The 24,767-nt window shown below is 43.8% G+C and overlaps 1 protein-coding gene across 1 annotated transcript; it reads left to right on the forward strand.

Annotated features, from left to right (window-relative positions):
* ercc4 (excision repair cross-complementation group 4) lies at positions 1–24,543 on the forward strand. The gene is made up of 14 exons (XM_035405205.1): positions 1–227; positions 655–835; positions 1,128–1,323; positions 1,486–1,693; positions 2,187–2,367; positions 2,613–2,738; positions 2,954–3,061; positions 3,498–4,080; positions 4,385–4,477; positions 5,479–5,591; positions 6,278–8,831; positions 20,259–20,328; positions 20,630–20,661; positions 22,694–24,543. Exons 1-11 carry the CDS (start codon positions 51–53, stop codon positions 7,030–7,032), a joined length of 2,721 nt encoding a protein of 906 aa, XP_035261096.1. The 5' UTR covers positions 1–50; the 3' UTR covers positions 7,033–8,831; positions 20,259–20,328; positions 20,630–20,661; positions 22,694–24,543.
* Positions 24,544–24,767: the final 224 nt, after the last annotated feature.

Consider the following 24,767-nt stretch of genomic DNA (forward strand, 5'->3'; position numbering starts at 1 on the left):
TCTTACCGAAGGAGGGTCGGATCAACCTGCGGTTATCGCTTTCTTGTACAATGGCGGGTCCCTTGTTGGAGTTTGAGACGGAGATGTTTCTCGGTCTTTTCGGTACTGACGGGCTGCTGGTGACGGCAGAAGGAATGGGCATTGACCGCATGCTGCTCCAATTCTTGCGGGTGTACTCCGAGGAAGGAAGTCTTGTGCTCTTGTTAAATACAACCACGCCTGAACAGGTAAGTCAATCACAGTGGTTGTGATCACTGTCCCGGAGCTCATTATTTACAGTTCATAATTTCATATTGTATGTAATTGGCTAATTAGAAGTACAATTACAACCATATGAAGTTTGTCTGCAATCTGCGGCTTTACCCATACCAGTGAGACAGACTAAATATGTAGTATGTATGTTTCCTTGTGTTATTTTATTAGACAGAAGCTACATACTTGTAATTACATACTTGAAGCTGCATACGCGTAACTGTCTAGACAGGTTCGTATGTAATGTATATAAAAGGTGAAGGAAGTGTAACTGAAAATAATAGCTTGAATATGCCTAGCTCAGGATAGTCGCCTATTTTGTATGTCTTCGCAAGTTGTGAGCTATAACCCAAATTAAGTAAATTTTTGGCTGAAAGTAGTGTTGGATATGTATATTTCCAGGAGTACTTTACTGAACAGCTGCGGGCAGAGGGAGTGAGTCACCTTCCCCAGACTGTGACTAGTGACGTGCAGAGCAGCGAGCGCTACCGCGTGTACACACAGGGAGGAGTTCTCTTCGTCACCAGCCGCATCCTGGTGGTGGACTTTCTCACAGACAGAATCCCAGCACATCTCATCTCAGGTCTCTTCAAACAGATTCTTGTTGTTTGCCTCTTTCTCCCTCTCCCTCTCCCCTGCTCTCCCGCCCTCTCTCTCTGTATAGATTCAGTTATCTCAGGTTCATTATTCTTCAACCATTTGTAACAGGAGAATTCCTGTAACTGCACCTGTTTTTCTCCAAGAATCCCATGTACATCAAAATGCATTTTATAGCAGTGTGCCTCAGCTAAATAACAAAACATAAAAGATACAGTGTTCTGTTTCATGGCCAATATGCTGATTCCAGTCAGCTGATGTACAGTATTTGTATACAGGAATCTTGGTATATCGGGCCCACAAGATCATTGAGTCCTGTCAAGAAGCTTTCATCCTAAGGCTTTTCCGCCAGAAGAACAAGACTGGTTTTATCAAGGCCTTCACAGACAAGGCCACATCCTTCTCCTCGGGATTCTGCCAGGTGGAGCGGGTTATGAGAAACCTCTTTGTCAAGAAACTCTTCCTCTGGCCCAGGTCTGAGAATTTCCGGGCTTATTAATAAATGAAACCCAGATATGCGTTCATACAGCAGTTGTATGCATCCTACAGATTATGTTAAATTGGCAAATAGTAATTCAGCTGCTAGATGCAGTAACTAAAATAGAAAAGTTATGTCCTCTTTTGGTGTTTGTTCAGATTCCATGCTGCTGTGAACTCTGTGCTGGACAGACATAAGCCTGATGTGGTGGAGCTGCACGTGTCCCTCACCCCAGCCATGAGAGCCATCCAGAGCTCTGTGCTGGACATCATGAACGCTTGCCTGAAAGAGCTCAAACGCTACAACCCCACCCTGGAGGCTGAGGACCTCTCCCTGGAGAACACTCTGGGCAGTGCCTTTGATAAGGTCGGTATGACTATGCCCACAGCTTTCTGTCAGTGCAGAGAGTGGGCCGTGTCTCGCTCTGAAATGTACTGTATTTCATGCAGTCAACAAACATATTTGCCCAAAGCCATTATAGTAGACAAACAGGACAAGGTGAAAACACTATCGGCAACTAGAAACGACAGAACTGGGTAGGTAGTGACACTACGGAATTAATGCAGACTCGTGACTACGAAAAATAAGTTGAGTGAGATGTTAATTAGAGTTGTGCCTTGTCTTTTCTCCACTATCAGTTGCATAATGGGACAAAATGTAGCATGTGACTTTGGAAGACCTTAATTGGTCACATATGTCTTTCCTCATGTATACTGAAGTGCAGATGACTAGGGTGGCTTTCTGATCACTGATATAGGCTCATGCTTTTCCCCTGTTGCATCTGAAACAGGTAGTTAGTGACTTGATGTTTAACACTTTTGGGTTTAGAATGTATTTGTAAGGGTTGTTTCACTTCCAGACGATCCGGCACTACCTCGATCCTCTGTGGCATCAGTTGGGGGCCAGGACCAAGTCCTTGGTCCAGGACTTGAAAATACTGCGCACTTTGCTGCTCTACCTGACTCAGTATGATTGCGTCACCTTTCTGAACCTTCTAGAATCCCTGCGGTCCAGCCAGAAAGCTTTCGGAAGTAACTCAGGTAGGGCCAGTTTATAGCTTGGGGAGTGACCATGATTTAAATGGGGTTACGGCAGACTAATGTATCCACACAGGGAGTAAACAAGCCAATTAAATAAATGGAGCAGCTGAGTTTTTGCTTTGCACAGTCTGTACTAACCCTGATGAAGGAAATAAAGGTGCAGATTCAGTTGGATGCATTGGGGGAATACCACACACTGCCACAACAGGGTTTTCTGCCTTGGCTAATAGTGACTCGTTCTACAGGGTGGTTGTTCTTGGACTCCAGTACATCAATGTTTATCAATGCACGTACACGTGTCTACAGAGTGCCTGAGGCAAAGAAGAAGCTTAAGGTTGGCAGTGATCCAGAACAGAAACCAAACAGCTCAGGTAAACACTATGACTCACAACGTACATCTATCTGTAATTGAAAGGTTTATCCTCATTTGGAAGAACTTAAATTTTTATACCACTCTTAGAAACAAATCCCCTTCTACTGTGTGTTTGATATTTGGTTGTATTGTGTAAGCTAATGTAATTCCTTTGATAGGTCAAAGAATGATTGACAGGTTCAGTGTACTTTCTCCCTGATTTTGCGTTTGCAGCTGAAGTGAAAAGGGAGCTGGTGCTTGAGACGAACCCTAAGTGGGAGGCGCTCTCAGAGGTTATGCAAGAGATCGAGAGAGAGAACAGCCAATCGGAAAACAACCCAGGTCAGGAAATGTACTCATCTATTATCAGCAAGAAAGACATTGGAATTCCACTTATGTTGTTTCTTTTAATCATAGTCCTTCATCAAATCAAGGAAATGGCTTTAAATATGTATTATACGTTATAATGTTGCAATAACACCAAAACAAAGCACTGATATAACAAATTGTGCCTTTCTTGTTTATGCCTTTAAATAATCTAATTTTGTCATCTGTCTTTATGTGGAGATGACTGTAGCCATTGTAGGGAACAGATTAACTTGATTAGAGCTGTAGTCTTAATCTGAAGCATCATATGCATAAGCTTACATCACCATCTCTTAATAAACATTCTTTGCTCCTTGCCTTTAAAAATTGTTCAACATAAATTGGCCAGTAACAGCATCAGCAGGACCAAGCGCATGAATTGTGTCTGATGGCAGTTTGCTGTACCCCTTAGGCCGGGTGCTGATCTGTGCCAGCGATGACCGCACCTGTGCCCAGCTTAAAGAATACATCACCAAAGGGGCGGAGTCTTTGCTCGCCCGTCTTTATACACGCACCATTGGCAAGAACGAGGCCCCGTTTGACCTCGGCTTTGAGGAGAGGGGCAAAGCGAAGGGCAGGAAAGACCAGGGGAAGGGGCCCAATGGGAAGGGGCCCAATGGCAAGAAGCCCAGAGCCAAACAAGCAAAGGGCTGCAGGAAGAACCTGAAGCCAGTGCTGACCCTGACCCAGATGGTGGAAAAGGATGAGGGGGCAGAGGGAGAGCGCATGGGCAGCAGTGCAGATGAAGGAGAAGAAGAGGAGGAGACTATCGAGGAAGAGGAGCTTCTCTTAGATCTGCCCTCCGATGCTTACTATGGCATCCTGAAGGAGCCACTGACCGTAATCCACCCGCTGCAGGGTTGCACTGACCCCTACAGTCTGACCCGTGTACTGCATGAGGTTGAGCCCAGCTATGTGGTGCTGTATGACGCTGAGCTCTCCTTTGTAAGGCAGTTGGAGATCTTCAAAGCTAGTCGGCCAGGAAAACAGCTGAGGTATACAAATTTTAATTTCTCAGCCTTTATCATTGTTGTTTTCACTCCAATATTGGAGTATTTTGCATTAGTATAGAATTCGTATGAGCAGTCCAAGATTGCAAGGACCTACAATATGTTTTCAAATATTTTTTTTCCTGGAAGGATGTATTGGTCACAGCTGTGACAGCTTTGAACAGCCTAAGTCACCTTTCCAGTCAGTATTTCTGTTATGACTGATGTCGTCAGTGTTTCTCAGCAGTGACTGTGATAACTTGTGTTCTGAGACACCCATCCTAAAGGCCTGTATCCATCCATCTTTCAGGGTGTATTTCCTCATCTATGGTGGCTCCACTGAGGAGCAGCGGTATCTGACAACCCTGCGGAAGGAGAAGGAAGCCTTTGAACATCTGATCAGGTCAGCAGTTTGCCAGTGTCTTCTATTAGTAGTTCCACTGTACGACTACAGAACATCTATCCTTCTCGTCTTTGGATTATGGTCTGCAGGGGACCTTTGGGGAGATGGATGTTTTGTCCTCGCTCATGTACTGTAGCTTCGATTACAGTGGCCTTCCAACGTTTTGCTAATAGGTTTGTTGCTGGAGATGCAACGCTGCATATCAGGGTTATAGGTCAATGAACTAACATATAGTACAACCACATACACACATAGGTGTCATATACATGACATAATACACAACGTGATAATACAGTAGTAAACAAGTGCTACTGCAATGAAAATTCAACTGTCAACACACTCAGATGAGAGTATTTTTATAGTGGTAGAAAGCAATAACCAAACTGTACATTCTAGGTGCTCTGACTTTCACTCAAGGGTTGCTTTTTAAATTTGGTTGCTGTGGATATTCCAGTCTTGTCTGAGAAATGTTTGTTTCTTTTGTTTAAAAAATGTATGGGTGTGGCCGGGATCACACTGTATTATAGAGACTAACATGTCACATGGAGTTACAGATTTGCTCATGTAGTGTACCACAGCAATGTACAACTGACTTGTAGAACTAAAGCTGTAAGAACAAAGATGCGTTTTCCACTCTGAACCAGGTCATAGTATTGTATATGAAATGTGCATTCAGTGAAGACACCCATAAGATTTTCTCATTTGTTTACATTGATCCAATTTAATAGGAGTGCAGAGTCTGCCATTATGTTGATTGGCTGGGAATTGAACCCCTCAGAAGAATTTTTATATGGGGTCTCACCAATCCAAATATTGTCTAATATCCTTTCATTTTAATTAAGCTATGACCTATACCGTATGAGAGACTACAGCCTCATGGGGTAAACATTAACAAGATGCAGCTCCATAAAGTTTAGTTGCATTTGTGTAGAGCTGATTGTTGTGGAAACCCCTTAAGTCAGACTTGCACTGTTGTGTGTGCTTTCTGTGGGCGGGTGCAGGGAGAAGGCCAGTATGGTGGTACCTGAAGAGAGAGAGGGACGGCAAGACACCAATCTGGACCTGGTGCGCAACCAAGATCTTGCAAATGCCACCACCAATACACGCAAAGCAGGTAAGCCCTCTACTGTGGACGCATTTTCTTCTTTGAGTGCTATGCATAAAACATTGTTATCTCATTTGCACTATATGGCCAAAAGTATCTGGACACCCCTTGGTCTGGGGCCGTTTCTCATGGTTTGGGGTTGGCCCCTTAGTTCCAGCAAAGGCAAATCTTAATGCTACAGCATATAATCACATGTTAGAATATTCTGTACTTCCCCAACAGTTTGGGGAAGACCCTTTCCTGTTTCAGCATGACAGTGGCCTCGGGGAACACAGCGAGACCCATGTAGAAAGGGTTTTGTTGAGAACGCTATGGAAGAACTTGACAGGCCTGCTCAGAGTCCTAATCTCCACCCCATACAACACCTTTGGTATCAGTTGGATAACCAACTGTGAGCCAGACCTAATCGCCCAATCAGTGCTTGACCTCACTAATTAACATGGACCAACTCCATATTAATTCCAGTCATTTTTGATGAGTTGTTGGATGTCAAGTGTCCACATACTTTTGGCCATGTAGTGTATCTCCTTATTGAAAATGTTTCATATTGTAACATGGTCTGCCTGGTCTCTCCTAGCCAGTAATTCTGAAATTGTCAGTTTGAGGTCCTACTCATTCCTCATAGTGGTGCTTTTGAAATTTACAGTGCATGGAGTATTGCAGATGTTGTCTGATGTACGGGTGTGTACTAACAGGAGGTCAGGAGGAAGCAGCTGTGCCCTCTCGGGTCATCGTGGACATGCGGGAGTTTCGCAGCGAGCTTCCGTCCCTGCTGCACCGGCGGGGGCTGGACATCGAGCCTGTGACGCTGGAGGTGGGGGACTACATCCTGACCTCGGACATGTGCGTGGAGCGCAAAAGCGTGAGCGACCTCATCGGCTCCCTGCAGAGCGGCCGGCTGTACACCCAGTGCCTGTCCATGACCCGCTTCTACCGCCGGCCCGTGCTCCTCATCGAGTTCGACCCGGCCAAGCCCTTCTCGCTGGTGGCCCGGTCCGACATGCGGCAGGAGTTCTCCTCCAGCGACATCAGCTCCAAGCTCACCCTGCTCACCCTGCACTTCCCCCGGCTGCGGCTGCTCTGGTGCCCCTCACCCCACGCCACGGCCGAGCTCTTCCAGGAGCTGAAGCGCGGCCGCCCCGAGCCGGACGCCGCCGCCGCCCAGGCCGTGACAGCCGAGTCGGACACAGTGAGCGAGTCTGCCGACCTCTACAACCCCGGTCCTTACGACTTCCTGCTCCGCATGCCGGGGGTCAATGCCAAGAACTACCGGGCTCTCATTAGCAATGCAGCAAACCTGGCAGAACTGGCCACACTGAGCCAGGACCGACTGGCTGAGATCCTGGGCAATGCTACAAATGCTAGGCAGCTGTACCAGTTCCTCCATGGCTCCATGGATGTCCCACTTGCTCAAAAGGGCAAGACGACAGAGTCCAGAGGGAGGAGGTGATCAGGAAGATCTCTGACCTCACTCAGCTCCCACACACAGGTGTGGACATAGGTGTGGCTCAGTGTGCTGGACAAACTCAATTTTATGTTTATTGCAAGCCATTTTTCTAAAATTGATATCAAATTTTTGAAACCTAAATTATGCGTAAAATGAAAATAATTTAAAAAGTGTTTTTTCTTAGTTCTTCGCCATGTACATGTCCTTTATATGCTGTGTGTGTGCGCGCGCGCGCGTGCGTGCGTGCATGTGCGAGAGAGAGCGATCGAGTGAGAGAGAGAGAGACTGGGTATGAGTGCGTTTTTTTTCCTCTCCAGTGATGAGATACAGGTTTATAAATTCTTCTTGTAAAGCACTGTACATACTACATTATATGTTTTTGTGAAATGTGGCAGCTTACAACAGGATAGATGATATGAATCACATCTTCATTCCTTATGCAGTTCAATCGCGCTATTTTAATGGTGTAGTTACTTTTGTTAGCTTTAGATGGCGATATCATGTAAAGAACTGATTTGTAAGGAAGACTTTCCGAATCTCCGTGGACTGTTTTACGTACTTCAGAATCGCAATTTGCAATGTGCTCATTTTTTGGGTAGTACACCACGTCCTATGGATTATGGAACAGCTGTCGTCCTACATCCTGCAGAGTCTGTCTGCTGGAATTTTGTACAGCACAAGAATGATTGAGAATACTATTATTATGGGTCAGAGAGATTTCAAACACGCATTTAAACCAATCTCGAGTGTGGGAACGTTCAGCTTTTCAACGCTAATAATGTTCATTTTTTCCCTTTCGCAGACGATTGATAAGGCTTATCATTATTCTACTTCTGTTATTGTTGAACTGACTAGAAGACGCCGTAATTCATTAGATATGCGAAGCTGACCGAACCCTCCCCACGCACGGGAAGTATGATGAAAACACGGTTCGATGCTGCTGATAGTCTTGAACGCCCCCGCAAGCAAAAGCGCACAACCGCACTGCGGTTTTTGTACCGAGCTCACGGAACCTCGATCTTGTCTAGAATAATATGACACAACCGAACATTTTTTAAATCCGACCGTTTGGCTGGCATAAATACATTAAATAGTGCGTTATAGTTCGGTCACATCTTTGAGTGGCCTTCAGTTTGATCCTCAATGGTCAGATTTCTACCCTGAGCGTATAGGTACTTCAATATTCGCAGAAATTTGTAAATTATTCTGTATGGAAACTAATTTATATAGGAGCACATAAGAAAATCATTTGTCTTTGAAACATTTAAGCGCAGAATCCATTTTAGTCCTAAACGTTTTAAGTGTAACGTGCAATGTATCTGCCTTTTTACTCTTGTTTAAGTGGCAAACATTTTCAGATAATTTGTATCGATTGGCCTATTGCACTGCTAACAGAGGTGCCATGATTTGCTAGTACGTCAATTCTCGACTAAGTTTGGGTATCCCATGCGCATTTGTGTGACATCCTAAAGGTTGAGAAGTGAGAGCTGCATTTTTAAAGGCAGGGCAACAGCTGTGGGTTGCACAGTGCGGAATGATCCAAAGGGAAAGGTTAACAACTTTCCACAGTAGTAAGTTTTTATGTTCGCTTGTCAGGTGGCTGGAGGACTTGAATGAGTTAAGCCAAATAATATCACGATTACGTCATTGAGTTCAGCCGAACAGATCGGCAGCGGCCATCTTATTCCAAGACCGACAACTTCAATTCCAGCGGAGAAGAAATATAAGCATTTACGTTAACGTGGTGTATCAGTTTGTTTAGGGGTTAAACAGCCACCAACCAAGGACAGCAAATAAATCTGGTAAGGTCTCCCTTCGATTGATCCTTTTTCCACGTTTATTGCGTAGCTAGCTAACTGTCGTGATGCGGCAGTCCTGGCTGCAGCCGTGGAAGCTGGCTAATGATAGCTAGCTAGCTGCACACATTGGCAATAATAGTAATATGCTTAGGTTGACAACTAGCTTCATCAGTCATCTGGCAGTATAGATTTGCAGCTTATCTAGACCAGTTATTCCTCTCTAGGTTGTTTAAATATCGTTCGGGATTCGTAGCACAGATCATAATACTATATGGCAGCCTAAATTGAGCAACAGCCTGCCAACGTTATAGCTAGTTGTCATGCCACCATCGTAACACTGCATTGTTCAGCTAGTTAGCAAGTGTCCTTTTGGGTGGCTGAAAGTGTTACTAGCTAACGACACCAATGGCTGCCTTCTGTCTAAAATTGCCTATCATTCTGGGTAGCTGTCAAACCTGGCTGGAAGTTGTTTGCCTTCTGATTGTAGCTATCATAATGTTCTAACCATTGCATTATGGCCACTAGCTATTGTTGGTTAAAAAAATACGCCCAAGTGCCAAGTAGCTAGACTAGCCACTTATTAGCTGCCTACATCGCTAAATTCTCATACATATAGCCATCCAGCTAATATTCTCATCGGGCGAGCTCAGGTAGATCTAGCCTGCCACCTGGCTTTCTGACGATAAAGATATGCCCCTGAGCCAAACCATTTGTTCAACTAGACTAACATAGACTATTAATACTATATTAACACGATAAACAAGTTCAGTGCAAGGATGAATCTATAACTTGGGCAGCTAACGATAACTACGTTATCGTAATGTTGGCTAGCTCGTCGTCTGATATCTGTAGTTAACGTGCTGCCAAATTGTGATATTTACATGGATGAGACAGAACGCAGGATTTGGATGTAGTCTACTTCTGAAAACCATTTAGTCTACAAACTAATAAATAAACGAATCTCGCTATTCAGATGTCATCCCGAATTCTCAACAAACCAGCTATCTGGTACAGATATTAGAATCCCTGAGCGCAGGGGTGTGATTGGGTAAGTGAATCGTGTTAGGCAATTAGATATACATTTTAATATGCAGCTAACCAACTGGCTAAACTGTGTTGTTGAATGGAATCTCGGCTAGTTAAACTACACTTAGTGTTTGCTATCGGGTCGTTGTGCATAGCTAGCTACTGCTAGCCTATAACGTTACAGCTATAGTCAACAGCACTGAGTTGCTAATGTTAGCTCATTTGTATTCCGTCCCCCCTGCCTCCATGTGGTGCAGATTTCACGTAAGTTAGCTAGCGTTGTTGCTGGCTGTCTACTACTGTGTTCAGATAAGCATTTCAAATTTGCGGCTATGACAGGAATGAATTGGGCTCTGAAAGATTCTTGGGAAAAACAGTACGTGCTGACCGATTATAAGCACGCATTGTTGTGATGACCGATTATAAGCACGCATTGTTGTGATGATGTTATATGTATATTCAGTTTCCACGCATTTCCTATCTACATAAGAGTTTCCACGCATTTCTTATCTACATATAGTGCTGTAGTTTCAAATAGTCCATAGAAAATAGGCTGAGCATATTGTTCAAAGATGTTTGCATTAAAGGGGTAACTTGAATATTATTTGCTGAGTAATTTATTGATACGAGATTGGTATCTGTCCTGGAATCATGTCTTGATTCAGCTTGAATAATATGGCATATGTAGTTAGAATATGCCTTGTTTTTTTTAATGATTATGTTGTACCGTTCACAGTCAACTTCTCAAGAAAGATATTTGGCAATGTCTGTGTTGACTGTTTGAATGCATGCATAACATGAACTCTGGGTATAATTCAGTTAAGTACTTCTACATGAGTATCACATGGTCTACATCTTTAGCCTGTGTGTTTTAAAGATGAAATGTGAATTTATTTATTCCATAGTTGAATGAGATTGTTTAATGCTGTACTAATAGGTACCAGTGTAGTCAGCTGCTCTGTTGTATCTGCTATATTCGTTATAATAGATCTGCAGATTTTTATGTTAAATAGACATGTCACAAATGTGACATGTGCCAGAGACAACAGTTATTTACATCTGGATTGGTGAAGGGCACTTTGCTTTAATTAGCACTTACATGCTTGAGATCGCATTGTCATAACTGGTGTTCTGGTGAACACATTCCCTGTCGCATAGAGGGAAAATGTATGTGTTGTATTGTTTCTGTATAGCAGCAGTGAGTTTGTGACAATGTGTGAATGTATACCATGATGTGGCGGGCATCAGTGATGTGGTGTCTATAAGGCACTCTTATTTCTCTGCCAGTGCCTTGTGGTCACTGTAAACTATATGCAGTCCAGGCAATCAACTGCCTTTTGTGTCATTATTTAGTTTTCAGTATCAATACTGGGAACTGGCTGCATCTGTATTTATGCTTCCAGGTTTTTTTTGTTTTTTTAATCATAAACACTCACCACCATTGGTCTGTCTGAACATAAACTACATATATGATACTGCTCGATTTAGGACCAACTGGGAAAAGAAAGCAAAAAAGAAACAGTGATCCTCTCCATACAACAATGTAGCAATAATTGGTCATAGGTCATTTATGAAACACCAAGTAAACAGAGCTTCACCATGTTAAATTTGGGGTGTACTACATGCAGTGTTTCCTGTGGAATTGATCTCTTGGTGTGGTGGTGGGTGTCTGAAGGGGGAAGTGGGGTGTAGCAAAGGCGAAAAAGAAACAAACCTTTGATGGTTTTAAAGTACATCTAAAACTACTTTTTAGCTCTTGCAAACTGCTATTCCTTGTAGCAAGAGCTCGTCAGAGCTAAAAGATAGATTTAGATATTTAAAAAAAAAAACCTTTAAGAAGTCTCAAGAGGTTATGTTTTCATAGTCTTAAACTTTTTCGCCTTTGCTACACCCCCCCCCCCCCCCCCCCCCCTTCAGACACCCACCACCACACCAAGAGATAAATTCCACAGGAAACACTGGTATGTATTTTGAGGAGTAGGTACCAGCATGTATTTTGGTCCAGTTCAAACACTGGTTAACACTATGGTATTTCTGTAATATTTTAAGCGTCGCTACCTACCTTTTCGTTGTCTTTCGATCGCTGAAGAAAAAAAAGTGACAGACAGTGCGACCTTCGCTCACTGCAAGTCTTCCAACCACCTCAGAAAGGAGCAAGCACGGAGCACACGGCCTAGGCTCTTTTTGAATATAAATATGTGGACGCGACAGTGGTTTTGAAAGCGCATTTAGGCAGAAATATTTAGAAAGTTTAACATTTTTAATTTGTGAATTTAATATAGGCTATAGGCTAGGCTATATACAGTACATGTATAATTTTTTATTTTATAATTTTTTATTTTATTTAAATTATTATTTTTTTATTATGGTGTGGCGGCAAGGATTTTGCCGTGGCGCCACGCCACGGCAAAACCTTACCAGCGGAAACATTGACTACATGATTTGTAATTCTGTTCACTGCTCAACCTGAGTGTGATTAGCGCTCTGTCTACAGGCTAGAGTGTGCTGTTGTCTCTAAGTCATGTTGGTGTCTAGCTCAGGACCTTTTTGACCCCTACCTTATGTGTCAGTTTGATGTCGTTTTCCTCCAGACAGCCAAAATGGCAGGTTTTCTGAGACTACCTTTCAGTTTAATCACAAATCTGAGGCAGGAATGAGAGCATCTCCTGGGAGATGGCAGCCAATGGAGAGAGGGGAGATGAAAGGTGCAGTGACCGAGAAAGAGGGAGATGAAAGTGAGGTCTGGAGACGCAGCATCAGCTGCAGATCAAAGAGACTGCAGTGTGAGTCACAGGCAGGTGTTCAGGTTTACATTTCCGATGGACCACTTTAGAAAATTGAAAAAATTTGGTTCTTAAAAAATTTCTTGCTGATTGAATGCCTGCTAATATGTCATCCCAATAGCACATTAAGCAGGAATATCCAAAGCCAGTATTTATCAGACCTGCGGCATAACTCCTGATTTTAATAACAGTGCTGTGGTTCAGCCAGATATGTCTATGAGGCTGTCAATTACCAATGGCAAAGTTAGTTCTGCCAGGCAATATTAGTGTTGCCAAGGAACTTGAAGAGCACACATTACTGCATTGAAGAGTATGCCACAGTCCAAGAAATTAAGATGAATGGTCATGAGATGCAAGGTTTAATCTCAGAAATTTGTGGAAGAATCAGGCTATAGTGGTGGCCCACTGGCCCAGGTGGAAATGCACACCCATTAGCATGTTTACACATGTAGTTTGGTTTGAGTTTTCCGGCAGGCTTCCTGTTCCATTTGCATTGTTATAGACTGTATCTGGAGTGGCAGCCAGTTGAGCTCTATCTCCTTGATGATCCGGTTCTTCATCATTTTTGTAATGCAGTATTGTTTAAGTTCTGAGAAATTTAATACAACATCAACCCTGAACGAGCACTGGCCTGTGGCAACAGCATCAAATGCCTCATGTTACAGTGAGGTGCTTTGTAATGCTTGTGGCTAGTGCTTCTGTTTGAACTGTCATAAGACACTGACCAGTTTGTTTTTTTATTTTTGAAAGCACCAGATCTCACAAGTAAAGTACCTTTGTTCTGATTTCAGGGACACCACAAGTTATGTGCACAGCTTTGTCATTTGACCTCCTTAGTTTCTGTGCTCCCTGTGTGAGGAACATATGCAGGCTTGCGATGGACTAATTAATACTGGGTAACAGTTGGGATTTAAGACTCTATCTGCAGATGCCATAAATAGGACTGTTTTCAGTGTTATATGTTTTTCTTTTATTTGTTGAAATCACATGCTTGTGCTGCCAGAAGAATGTGCAAGGACATATATTGGAGCCAGGAGCTTTAGTCACACTTTCTTCTTTTCGAAAAAAGAGAGAGAAGCATGGCTTATTTTCATCACAGTCTGTCATATAATAGGCCAAATATGCTTTTATGAGGTGTGTAATTACTCCACAGACCATATGGTATAACTTTAATGTTGGGATCCTTTTCTAAAGAGTATTAATACATACATTGCATGGAGACCCTGGGATCAGTCACTTAAGCTCACAAAGCAGCAAGGCCTTTGCACGAAGAAGAACACTTAAATTACAGTTTCATATAACACACTAAAATATGAGGAAATCAAAGTCAAACAAGTCAGGAAGGGACCGCCTGGAAAATAAAAGGTTTTGTTAACCTTTGTTCGTAAGCTCCATGAATCTTAATGTATGTAGCTAGGCAAGGTAAAGAGGCGCTGTTCCCCTAATGGTGCCCGAGTCGTGTTTAATGCTCAGTTTTACTGGGGGGTTTCAGAAGGGACACAGTTGTGGGTTTAAAATGTGTTTATGCAAGCGGTGCAGCTGGCCAGCATCAGCTGTCTCCACACACTCGTGCAGCTCATCGTACTCCAGTGTCTGCTGCCGTACTGGCGACAGTGTAAGTCTTCTTGCAGAAGGGCCGTCTGATGAGAGATGCTGCAGAGGTGAAGTATAGGATTTAAATTCTTTAATACCTCTTGGCAGTGGGACCCAAAATGGCTGCTACATTCAAGTCAACTTGGATGCCATGTTTCAAAATAGTTGTGCATCACAAGACTTTGGGACCACGCAAAGCAGACATACTGCAGCTACCCCACATGCAAAAAGATGCTTATTGGTCAATAGTTTGAAAAAAAAAAATCTTCCATAAAATGTCGGTTTGTTGTTACTAAACCAAAAAGTCACTCCCTCTGCATTTTCCTGTCATGAAATAAAATGGGTTGTACTTAACATTTAGATGTACTTAACATTTAGACACTTCAGTATATGGTGTAATGTCCAGAAGAATAATAAAGTTTGAAGATAGCCTCCTCAGTTTTTCAACATCTTTTTTTTTTTTTTTTAATTATCCCAGCATATATTTTTCTCTGACTATTAAGAGCTCAGTCTTGGTGTCTGCAGGTGATTTTCCAATAGCTGCTTGGAAAACTACAGCAAACACCTATCGGAGGTTAAAAACTAATTTCTGTGAGAATGGACTTGCATTTGTCTGCGCATTGAATGAAAAAGCAAACGTCTCGTGTAATGCTTGGCAGCTTGGGTACAGTCGTGAAACAGCTGGCGTTGAAATGTGTGATTGCAGTCATTTTGGTTCAGCCTCGTGGCTGTAGCCATTGGTGCAGTGCCAGGGTTCTTTTTCATGGGAATAAAATGGTCAGTCTCTCTCGCACCTTAGCTCTGGTCATTAAAGGTAAGTGGTCATTATCCCTCGCTGATGATTTTCCCCCTCGTTCATGCTCTGCTCCAGCGGTGAGAAGCTCAGCTGGAGTTTCCTGCCTCTGCTGTGAGATTGCGGCAGTGGGATTAAGCAGCTCCCCACAGGCTCTGATGTGCTCCAAATGGAGGCGTCCTGACTTTCCCTCCCGCGGCCCGTCTCCGTGCAGTTCTGCTTTTCACGGAGCAGAACAGGGTCACACACACTCGCGCTGTGAAATGGCAGCGGTGGGACAGAGAAGGCGGGGTATTTATAGATCACGTCTCCCGTCGTTGTCTGGTCTTTGTTTTGTTCTCCTGTCGGCGGTGGAGGGCGCAGATTTTCATCGTACCCGTAATTTCCGACACGAAGACAACTGTGGGTAGTCCCGATACAAACGCCCAGCCCCCTGTTTGTTCTGGGACCCTGCGTACGCATGTCCCTGTCTGAAATTGCCCTGCAATCGGAAGCTAGTCAGGAAACCGCCTGGCTGAGAAATAATCGCTGCATTGCAGAGGGGGGGGGGGGGGGGGTGCGGGGTGCACGCACAGAGTTTCACGAACGTGATTGTGATTTGGTCATGACATTAGCATTTCTTCACCACTTCATCACAGGAAAAGAGCAATAGCCATTGCTGCTGACAGCGGAACACATTCTGGGAACAGCCTTGATGTGTGAATCATCACTAGAGCAAAAGGACAGAGGGGAAAAAAAAACAGCGCAGCCATGTCCTGCAAAACATTGTGTGACCCCTGACCTTTCCCTGGCTTTGTCATCACTGCTCATGTGGCATTACACAGGCGCTTTCCACAAATTGTTTGTCGCTCTTGTTATCCACTGCTTATCTACAGCAAATTCCCTGTCTGGCCCCTCCTCGTTTTTCTGTGATGGTCCAGGCACCAGATGACCTCCAATAAAACACTCAATAAGATTCAGTAAAAAAAGAGTGCGTTTCGGTCCAGGTTGTGGGAGATATGTGGGTCTGTGATTGTTGTGAAGTCATGCAGGTCAGCATTTAGGCTAAATTTATCCACAGACTGTCTTAAGTCTCAGTCCGTGATATGCCTTCTGGATCATATGGTGTCAGACTGTGGGTGCGTCACAGAGTAGCAGTTTCAGCCATTGTCTGAACTATCTAGACTGAAATCCATGAGACACAGAGAGTTTCAGATGTCACTTTAACGTGCTTCACAGGCAGTATTCAGTATTCAGGAAGCCACAGTTTGACACATAGTTAGTCCTACAGCACACGGTGATTGTAACCGTAAGCATACAAGCAGACAGGCAGATGCTTGTGGTAAAACTAAATGCGTCCTGGTGGCAGTCGTTTTCTGTCCGTGGTTAATCCAGCCCCCTCGCCACTTGACCCCCCCGCTCGGGTTGGACAGGAAATAGCCGAGGGTGCCGGGAGGGTTAGCGGTCACGTGTAAATTTCTTTTCAAGGGCCTCTTGAGAATTGCTGGATTTATGGGAAAGTTGCAGCGTTAAAAAAGAAGGGTCATTTTCACAGACCGAATTCCTCTGCACTATCGGAGCGCTCTGTGCTGCTTATAAGCCTGTGCTATCAGTGTTGCTGTGGCCATACATGTAGAAGGGGGGAGAGGCTGTAATCCTGCTAGCTGTTCTGGTGGCTCTGTAGCCATGCTGGGGAGTTATTTTTAGTTGCACAGATGACCTCTGCTTACTTTGTAGTTGTGAGGGCACAGGGGGAGAGGGGACAGGGGTGTTCTGTGTGTTTTTGTTCTCTGAACTGTCCCAACAGGGCAGCAGTGTGGTGACTGATTTGGCAGTGTCGTAATGCATTCCACATATTTTATATATCCCTCCCTCTCTCACTTCTCATTGAATTGGTACCCTAAAAGCCCTTTACTCTTGAAACCTGTGCCAGCCCTGTCATAAAATCTCTTACATACTGTGCTTTGATTTTCTCGGGAATATGTATCTTAACTGATGTTTGTTGGTTTGCATTAATGTAGAGTATGTTTTCGCTTTGTATACTTCTGATTGGACTATGTAATGGAGTGCTTTATGCACAGTTAGAGGGCCTGTTGTATGCAGTGTTTACTTTAGCCTTGTTTGGCTGCATGGAAACTGAGCTGGTTGGAGTATTGTGTGTATGGGCAGAGATATCAGTGTACGCTTCTTGACATGTCTTGTATGTGGCTGTACTTTTAGTTCATCCCACAAAGTAGTATGCCAGTAAAATACTGGTCGTCAATGCTTCATGATTTTATATAGCAGTCATAACAGCAGTCATATCATAACAACTTGTATTTAAAACAGTTAACGTACATTGTAAATCGTGTTAATATCCATTTGAGATTTGGGAGTTCCTTCAGGTTTGTAATTCCCAAGTATTTTTCTAAACAGAATTTTGAAGGCATATACAGTATATTTGTTTGTTACAAAGTAGCAAACTCCACTCCAACTGTAGAAAATAAAATAAAATACGGCTATTTTGATTACTTTTATTCTGAATAGACAATGATATTGAGTGCAAGTCTCTTCAATGCTTCTTCAGTGCAAGGGTCTGAAATTCAGTGGAATTACACAGTGAACATGAATCCCAATAAACTTGGCTTGAGATATACCATCGTTGGTATGTGGCTGGGCTCTACAGTGCTCCCATTCCAGGAGCATTTACTTCAGAAAGTTGATGTGTGCTAACTGGAAAAGTAATTTAGGGGCACATCTAGACTACTACTTGGGATGCATTACTGTGCTCCTGTGTTTTTCAACTTAGGAGCACATATACTCCTTGGAAAAAATGTTAGTGTAGAGCCCTGTGTAGTATGCCATCTATTGATATTGTCATTTGACTGTTGTATTCATAAAAGAAAGGTGCCTATCTCATTTTGACACAAAACTATTTTCTGTGTTTTTAATATTTAAACTGTGTTTATAAACCACATCAATCCTGTGGGATCTGTACTTTTATGGTCACTGTTTAATTTAGAAGCATGCTACTCTTTTTGTTAATTTTCAGGGGGATAAGCTATCTCCACCCAACATGCTTTGACTAGCTTTAACCCCTTGCTCAGAGACAGCTGGGGCCAGTCTACTTTTGGCCAAACGCAGTTGTGGGCTAGTAACCGTAAACCCCTGTGCCCTCCCTTCCCTGCCTTTGGTCTACACAGAAGTGACATTTGCAGCTCTGCTGCACCCATGATATAATCGTTCCGATCTTCTACAGAAAAAGATGAATGAAATCTTTACACGCCCTACCTGGTAGGTAAACAAATGCGAACAGGCCCACTTTTACCTGCAGGTTTTATCTGTTGATGAACACATGGTAGCTGTTCTTTGTGCTTGTGGCAGAACGGCGCTGAGGCTTGCCAGCTGCGCTCGGGCTTTGATCCCTCGGAGCGGAGCGCGTGCCGGCCAGAGCGCTTAGTCACGCGTGCGGCTCGTTTCCACACCCCCCCCCCCCCCCCCCCCCCCCCCCCACCGTGTGAGGGGACAAGGTGGGGCCTGCCTCCCTGCCCAGCGGAGACCCGCGGAGAGCTGCGCGGGGTGGAGGGTGGGGCGAGCGGGCGGTGAATGGAAACAGCCCCTCTCTGCGCCTTCTGGCGCACGCAGCTCGCTAACGAGGCTCTGTGGGTGCAGCGGGGGAGGGTGAGGTCATGCCGGGAGGCGAGCAGAGTGTTCGCTGTGGAAACGCTGATCCACACAGCCTACGCTGTTTAATGCTCACTGAGTCCACCCTGCCGTGGAGCCACAGAATGTCTCTGTGGAGAGCTGTGCAGAGGGAGTTTTCCAAATGTAAAGGATGTTAGCTCAGTAGCACTGCATCGCTCTGCAGGGCCCTCGCAGCTCAGACTCTTTACTCTGAAGGCTGTTTGCCCAGAAATCTGGTGTTTTCAGAACTGCAGATGATCCATGGTCAGCCGCTCGCCAGGATTGTTATCCCTGATTTACGTTCTTTGACTCTGTCCATCATCCAGGCGCAGCGCGGCGAGCTCTCTACGCTCGGGCTGCCGTGCGTCTGCCGTTTTTCCGAATAAAAACCCTGATCGCACGCTCGCGCGTCCCGCCCCTTTTCTCCCGCCGTCAGTCTTCTGGTGCCTCGGTTCATTTCCGCCACGTAGCCCAGTTAGCGGCCTCTCTGTCACGGCGGAGAACGGCATCCTGACCATGAAAAGCCTTTGTCGTGCGGAATGGCTTCGTGGAACATGAAAGGACGCTTCCTGTTTGAGGACGGGCGCTCGGGGGGGAGACGTGCGGAGGGGCCTGCACGCAGGCAGCGGCGCGTCCCGTCCCGTCCTGCCGCACAGCCGCTTCCCGGAACCCCCGTCTCTGCTGCGCTGCGAGAGGGAGGTAAACAGGACGCCCCGTCTGCGCCCAGCTGCAGCGCAGGTGTGTCGCACACGCACACCGTCGCTGGCTCACTCTTTCACTGCGTCTAGGCGTGGGGCGCTATCCCTGTAACCGGCCCTGTTTATGGTACAGATTGCGTTTAATGCTAGCCATTAAACCATGTGTGCCGTTATAATGGTAGCTTGTTTTACAGCTACTGCTTGCACATTTGCTCTGTCTGTTAGGGATGTATACTGTAGCCATATGTACTTTTCTGGAAGCATTTTTTCAACATTTGTTATGACACAGTACCGCTCCACTTATGAGACTGAAGACCTGCTTGTCCATTCCTCCCACATGGGGTAGCCTTCGTAAGCTCGCGTCACTGTCTGTTATGCATGTGTTTTAGTTGGTTTGATTAAAGCCCTAAGTGCAGTTTGCTCAGGGAAGCTGTCTTTGCATATCTCTTTCCATAAGGGTATCTTAGGCTGGTAAACTAGGTGGACAATGACGATCGCTGTGAGGTGTGTTTTGTCCTTGTCTGTTGGGATGGAGATGTTCTGCGTGTGGTCCTTCACTGAAGAGCTCCTCATGTCTATAAATGCCTGGCCGGCTATTGTCTCCTTCTGAACATCGCCGCCACGACCCCAACGACTAATTACAGTTTCCGTAGCAACGGCTGAGGAAAGGATGCAAACCAGTGGCAACCTTGTGCCTAGTTTGCATTTTGATGTTCTGAACATCCCATTTCATAACATGCCATCTCCAACCATTGCATGTTGATGAACAGATGTGAATGGTCTATGTATGTTTGACGTTCCAGGAAAGCTGATGGAAATAGCCAAGTTGAAAAGGAGCAGGCAAGTTTTGAGTATGGCGCATTTAAGTTGAGCCGTTTCCTGTGTTGTTTTTCAGGTTGATCACCATGGCCTGGTGTCTGGCAACACACAGCAGTCTCCCTTAAGGTGCTGTTCACCCCTCACAGGTAAGCTGAGTCACACGCCGAAATAGGTCTCTTTCTAAAAACTCCCGTTTCGATTATAAACTGCTTTGACCAGATTAAAGAGCAAAAAAGGCTTTTGCCTCTCATCTATTTTGCGATGAAGGTTCTCTCATTCCAGTACTCCAGCAGTGGGTTTTGTGTTCTGTGCTGTCGAATGTAAAGCTGCAGAAGCTTTAGGTTGTAACGTTCCCCATTCTGCCATACTATCGTTATGCATGTCGAGGGAGTGTATTTACTGCCTGGAAGAGAAACATTAAATGTGTTTATGTTTCACCCACATCAGAGCTGTTGCAGTGCCATCTACTGGTGTGAAAGGTCAGTTTTCCTTCGTAATGCGACCGCACTGTTGTGTGTGTGTTCATATGCATGTGTTAGGGGGGAAATAAACCTCACATAGCCAAATATATAACTTAGTCATGGACTTAAAAAAATATTCTACACTTCCACAGAAGAACCATCTAGAGATGAGGTCATTTTCTGGTCTGTTTCTCCATCAAACAAATGGCCTGTTTGTTGCTATGAGGAAGTACATTTTTTTAAAAGTTAACCGCTAAAGCATTTCATATGTTTGCTTTTAATAAATCATTGGTACATAAATGTTTTGTGTGAAAGTGGTTGTCACGGCTACCTATACAGTTACTGTAGCTTGCGTTGGTTTAATTTTTCCACCGTTGTGGACTAGGTTAAAGAGGAATTATAGCTTAATCTCTCCCTTAAACTGGGAAAACATCAAAGGTCAACCACTTTCAAGTTGGGACCAGTGCAAATCAAATGTGAAATCTGAAAGCGAAACATACATTTTCATAACATAACTACACGTTTGACTGAGAGGCTGAAAGGTGGGGAAGATATCAATGCCAAATACTAGACATGTAAGTTTAATTGGCTCAATAACATCTTCCCTCTCTCCCTAAGCTAATATGCGGTGAGCATTTTTGGGTACAGAATAGCAGTTGTTTATCATCGCCCAGGTGAATTATAATAATGGATAATAATATTATAAATAGAAGTTCTGTTACCTCTCAATGTACTGTCTGGAAATTAGTTTCAGCTATATTATGTTAAATATAACTCAATAGCTGTAAAACACACTTTGGTTCACATTTACTTTTGTGTGTTTTCATTATTGTTGTTTGGGTAACAAGATGCTAGATATGCTAAAACCGATGATGCCATTTTTGACTCAAAGGGTTGTTGGATTGTGTCACGGGTTCCACACAGTAGGCAGACGTGTCCCCACTTACAGTAATTGTATCAACAACCCATAAGCACTTCTTGAGAAAGAGCTGACCTGGTTGTCCAGCGATGTTCACTCACTTTCTGATGACTGGTTGTTTGTCCAATTACCTGTATCTGTTATGGGAAACTAAGCAAAGAAATGGCATCATGTCAGGAGAATGTTGGCAGTGTGAAAGGGTGACCATGGAAGCAGCTCCTTCTGTTTGCTCTTGCACAGGGAAGATACGTAAGCAAACTGAAACGCGCGTCACCCTGGCTGTATTCCAGTCAAACGGTGATTTTACTACTGAACGCTAACAGGTGGATATTCACACCTAGCCATTAACTTCACAGTCCCGTCAGTCAGCTTGTGAGATATTTTCTGTCTGATGTGCTAATAGACATGTTGACTGGTCCCAGAGGAGACTGAAAAGTGTTAGGATTTAAGACTGTCCTGTTGGTCTTTGCTTACTCCAGCACCCCTGTCCTCCATGTCTCATTCACTGAGCGCTTTCCTTCTGTCAGTACAAATAGAGCTCCCTGTACTTTTTGTGGTGTTATGCATTGTGAATGCAATTTATCTGCTGTGTAAGTTTTTCTTCACTTACTTACAGTGAGAGCTGCATCTGCCGTCTGATTGGAGATGCATTGTTTCTGTGTGTTATATTATTCTGAATAAATTGCAAGGGTCTGTGTTAGCCACATAGCAGTGCAGTGCTCACAATGCGCTACACACTTGCGCCTGAGCGTGCATATTCTCCCTGGGAAGCTTTACGCCTAGCTTTGGTGAGATTGACATCAGAATCAATCTGCTGAAATCCCTTAATGGATCTGAGGTAAACTCGTGTGGATTGCTTTTCATCCAAAGGTAAAAGGTGCTCACCTGGATTAGTCAAGTCTAAACCGTCTTCAAACTGTTTAGACTTGAGTAATCCAGGTGAGTACCTTTTTCAGTGGTGCATCAGAAATGCTTCAGACCATTAATCATAGTTCCCTCTGCAGTGTCCAGCTGCTGGAGAGGAATAGCGGCTGCATTATAGTTTAAGTCATAATAGTTTAAGTCATTTTTGTCTTTGCTGAGGCTGATCTAAAAACTTTTATTTTTTTTTGCCTCATTGCTGTTGCTCAGTTGAACCATGCTGATGACTGTTCCAATGCAGTATACATCTTATCTGCTGCATCTATCTGTCTTTGGCCACGGTGGGTACTGTATATTCTTACAGCCAAATTTCACCCAAAAGAATACATTTTCACTTTGCTTATTTATGTGTAATGCTTTGCAACATAGTGCTCCTCAGAGTTAGAGGAGTTACCCCTGATGCCATAGTTATGACAAACTGTTTGATATGAAAAGTACCCGTACATTAGCATTTCTTTTTCAGTGACGTTTCACAGTCTTTGCTTTTAAAACTCAGTTATATACTGTATATATGTGTGGGTAATTCTGATTCGTCAGTCAAGCAAGTCAGTGTGTAAATATTATGTTCCTGTTTCTGTGCTGAAATTTATCTTGCAAGAAGGTGTATGTGGGCATTTTTGAATTTCACAGGCCTCATGTTCCCATAGTTTATTGCTCTGCTATGCTAAGTGTTTGATGGGAATTGTATTCCAAACCATTCTGAGCATGAAGGAATTGTAAAAATGTTTGAATTAAAACTTATGAAAATCAGTCAAACTAAATGAGGCATACATTATATAGCCTAGCTGCCAAAATTATCATTTGAAAAAACCAATTTCACAAAATGCATGTGTTATCTTAAACTTTGTTGTCATGTGACTTCCCAATTGTGACTTCCACTGAAGTTTTTACAGGGTTTTTCTCTACCTTTCACACTGTCCAATCTACTCTGCATTGTGGATGGCCCTAGAGGAGACTAACTGAACAGGTGCAGATGCAGGCTTGTGAAAATGAGATTCTAATCTCTTCTTACATTCCTTAATTCCAGCGTGTGATGGCAGCAATGGGGTTTCTTTGGATGACCTGCATTTTTAGCAGTCACATTCATAAATGATTAACTTTCACATTTTCATAATCCATTGAGTCTGGGTTTCTGTTGATGTTTTTATTCATTGAAATCAGTGCTATCACCTTTCCTTTCTGAACCTGACTTCCTACCAGTAATCTGTGATCTGTTTTTGCCTGTTAGTATTTTTGCATTTAGTATTATCCCTTACCTAGATAGATTTATACATGTATGTTGTAAGGAACCACCCTGGATAAGATGCATGCTCCAGTCCTAGTGATTTGGGTTGGTCTGAGCATTAATATTTGGTGAAATGCATAGCCTATGATTTGTTGAGCCGAGCCCCAATGCAGTCTAATGTTTTGTTGCAGTGCTATGCTGCTGAACTTGAGTCAAGGCCCAGTGGTGGTTATTTTCTAGTTATGCAAAAAGTGAATGTTTTCACTGCAGAAAGTCTGAAAATAGCTGAAAGTCCTGTGTGGAAATTCAGTGGTTATTCATGTTCTGGGACTGTAGCGTTTAGTATGCTGTATGTAATGCAGACTTACGTTGATAAACAAGCAAAATGATGCACAACATCTGGATCTCAATGTTGGGCCAACGTTGAGGGGATGTGTGGATGGGAGCAATAATTCTTACTCCGAGTTCATTGTGATTTATAATAATTGGTTATTTATTGTGAGGAAAGTTGAGCTCCTAATGAACTCCATATAACTTGGCACTGTCCTTGACAACAGTTGGATTTCAGGAAAATAGAGGCTACTGCCAAGATTGGTCAATACTGTAGCTGCACTTCAAAAGAAATCTAATTTGGTTTAAGAAATAATACTTCCACTTTTTTAAAAACATCAGCTGATGACATTTCTTTCGTTTGAATACTGTACTACCATATTTTCAGCTGAAATGCTTTTGCACTTGTTGAATGGTCATACATGTACTGCAAGTAGGCCTACATTTGGTATCATTTTACTTGCAGCTGTTGGTAGCAGCAGGCTTATTGAAGCAATGAATATGCTTAGTGGCTTTCTATTAGATTCAGTGTTAATCTGAATCCTTTGCGTTTCATACTTGAACGACTGTGGCCGAGAGTCCAGCGGGGCCACATGCTATTGGTCATCATCACTCGAGGAGCGAGTCGTTCAATCAGCCTGTCCCTCCATGCCACTGTGCCTCTGGCAGACTGATGGCCTGCTCCCTGCCTGTCAGCTACGGTGGAAGAGTGGCCCTCCCAAGTGCCTG

The sequence above is a fragment of the Anguilla anguilla genome, chromosome 2 (genome assembly GCF_013347855.1).
Source record: "Anguilla anguilla isolate fAngAng1 chromosome 2, fAngAng1.pri, whole genome shotgun sequence".
Classification (NCBI taxonomy): Eukaryota; Metazoa; Chordata; class Actinopteri; order Anguilliformes; family Anguillidae; genus Anguilla; species Anguilla anguilla.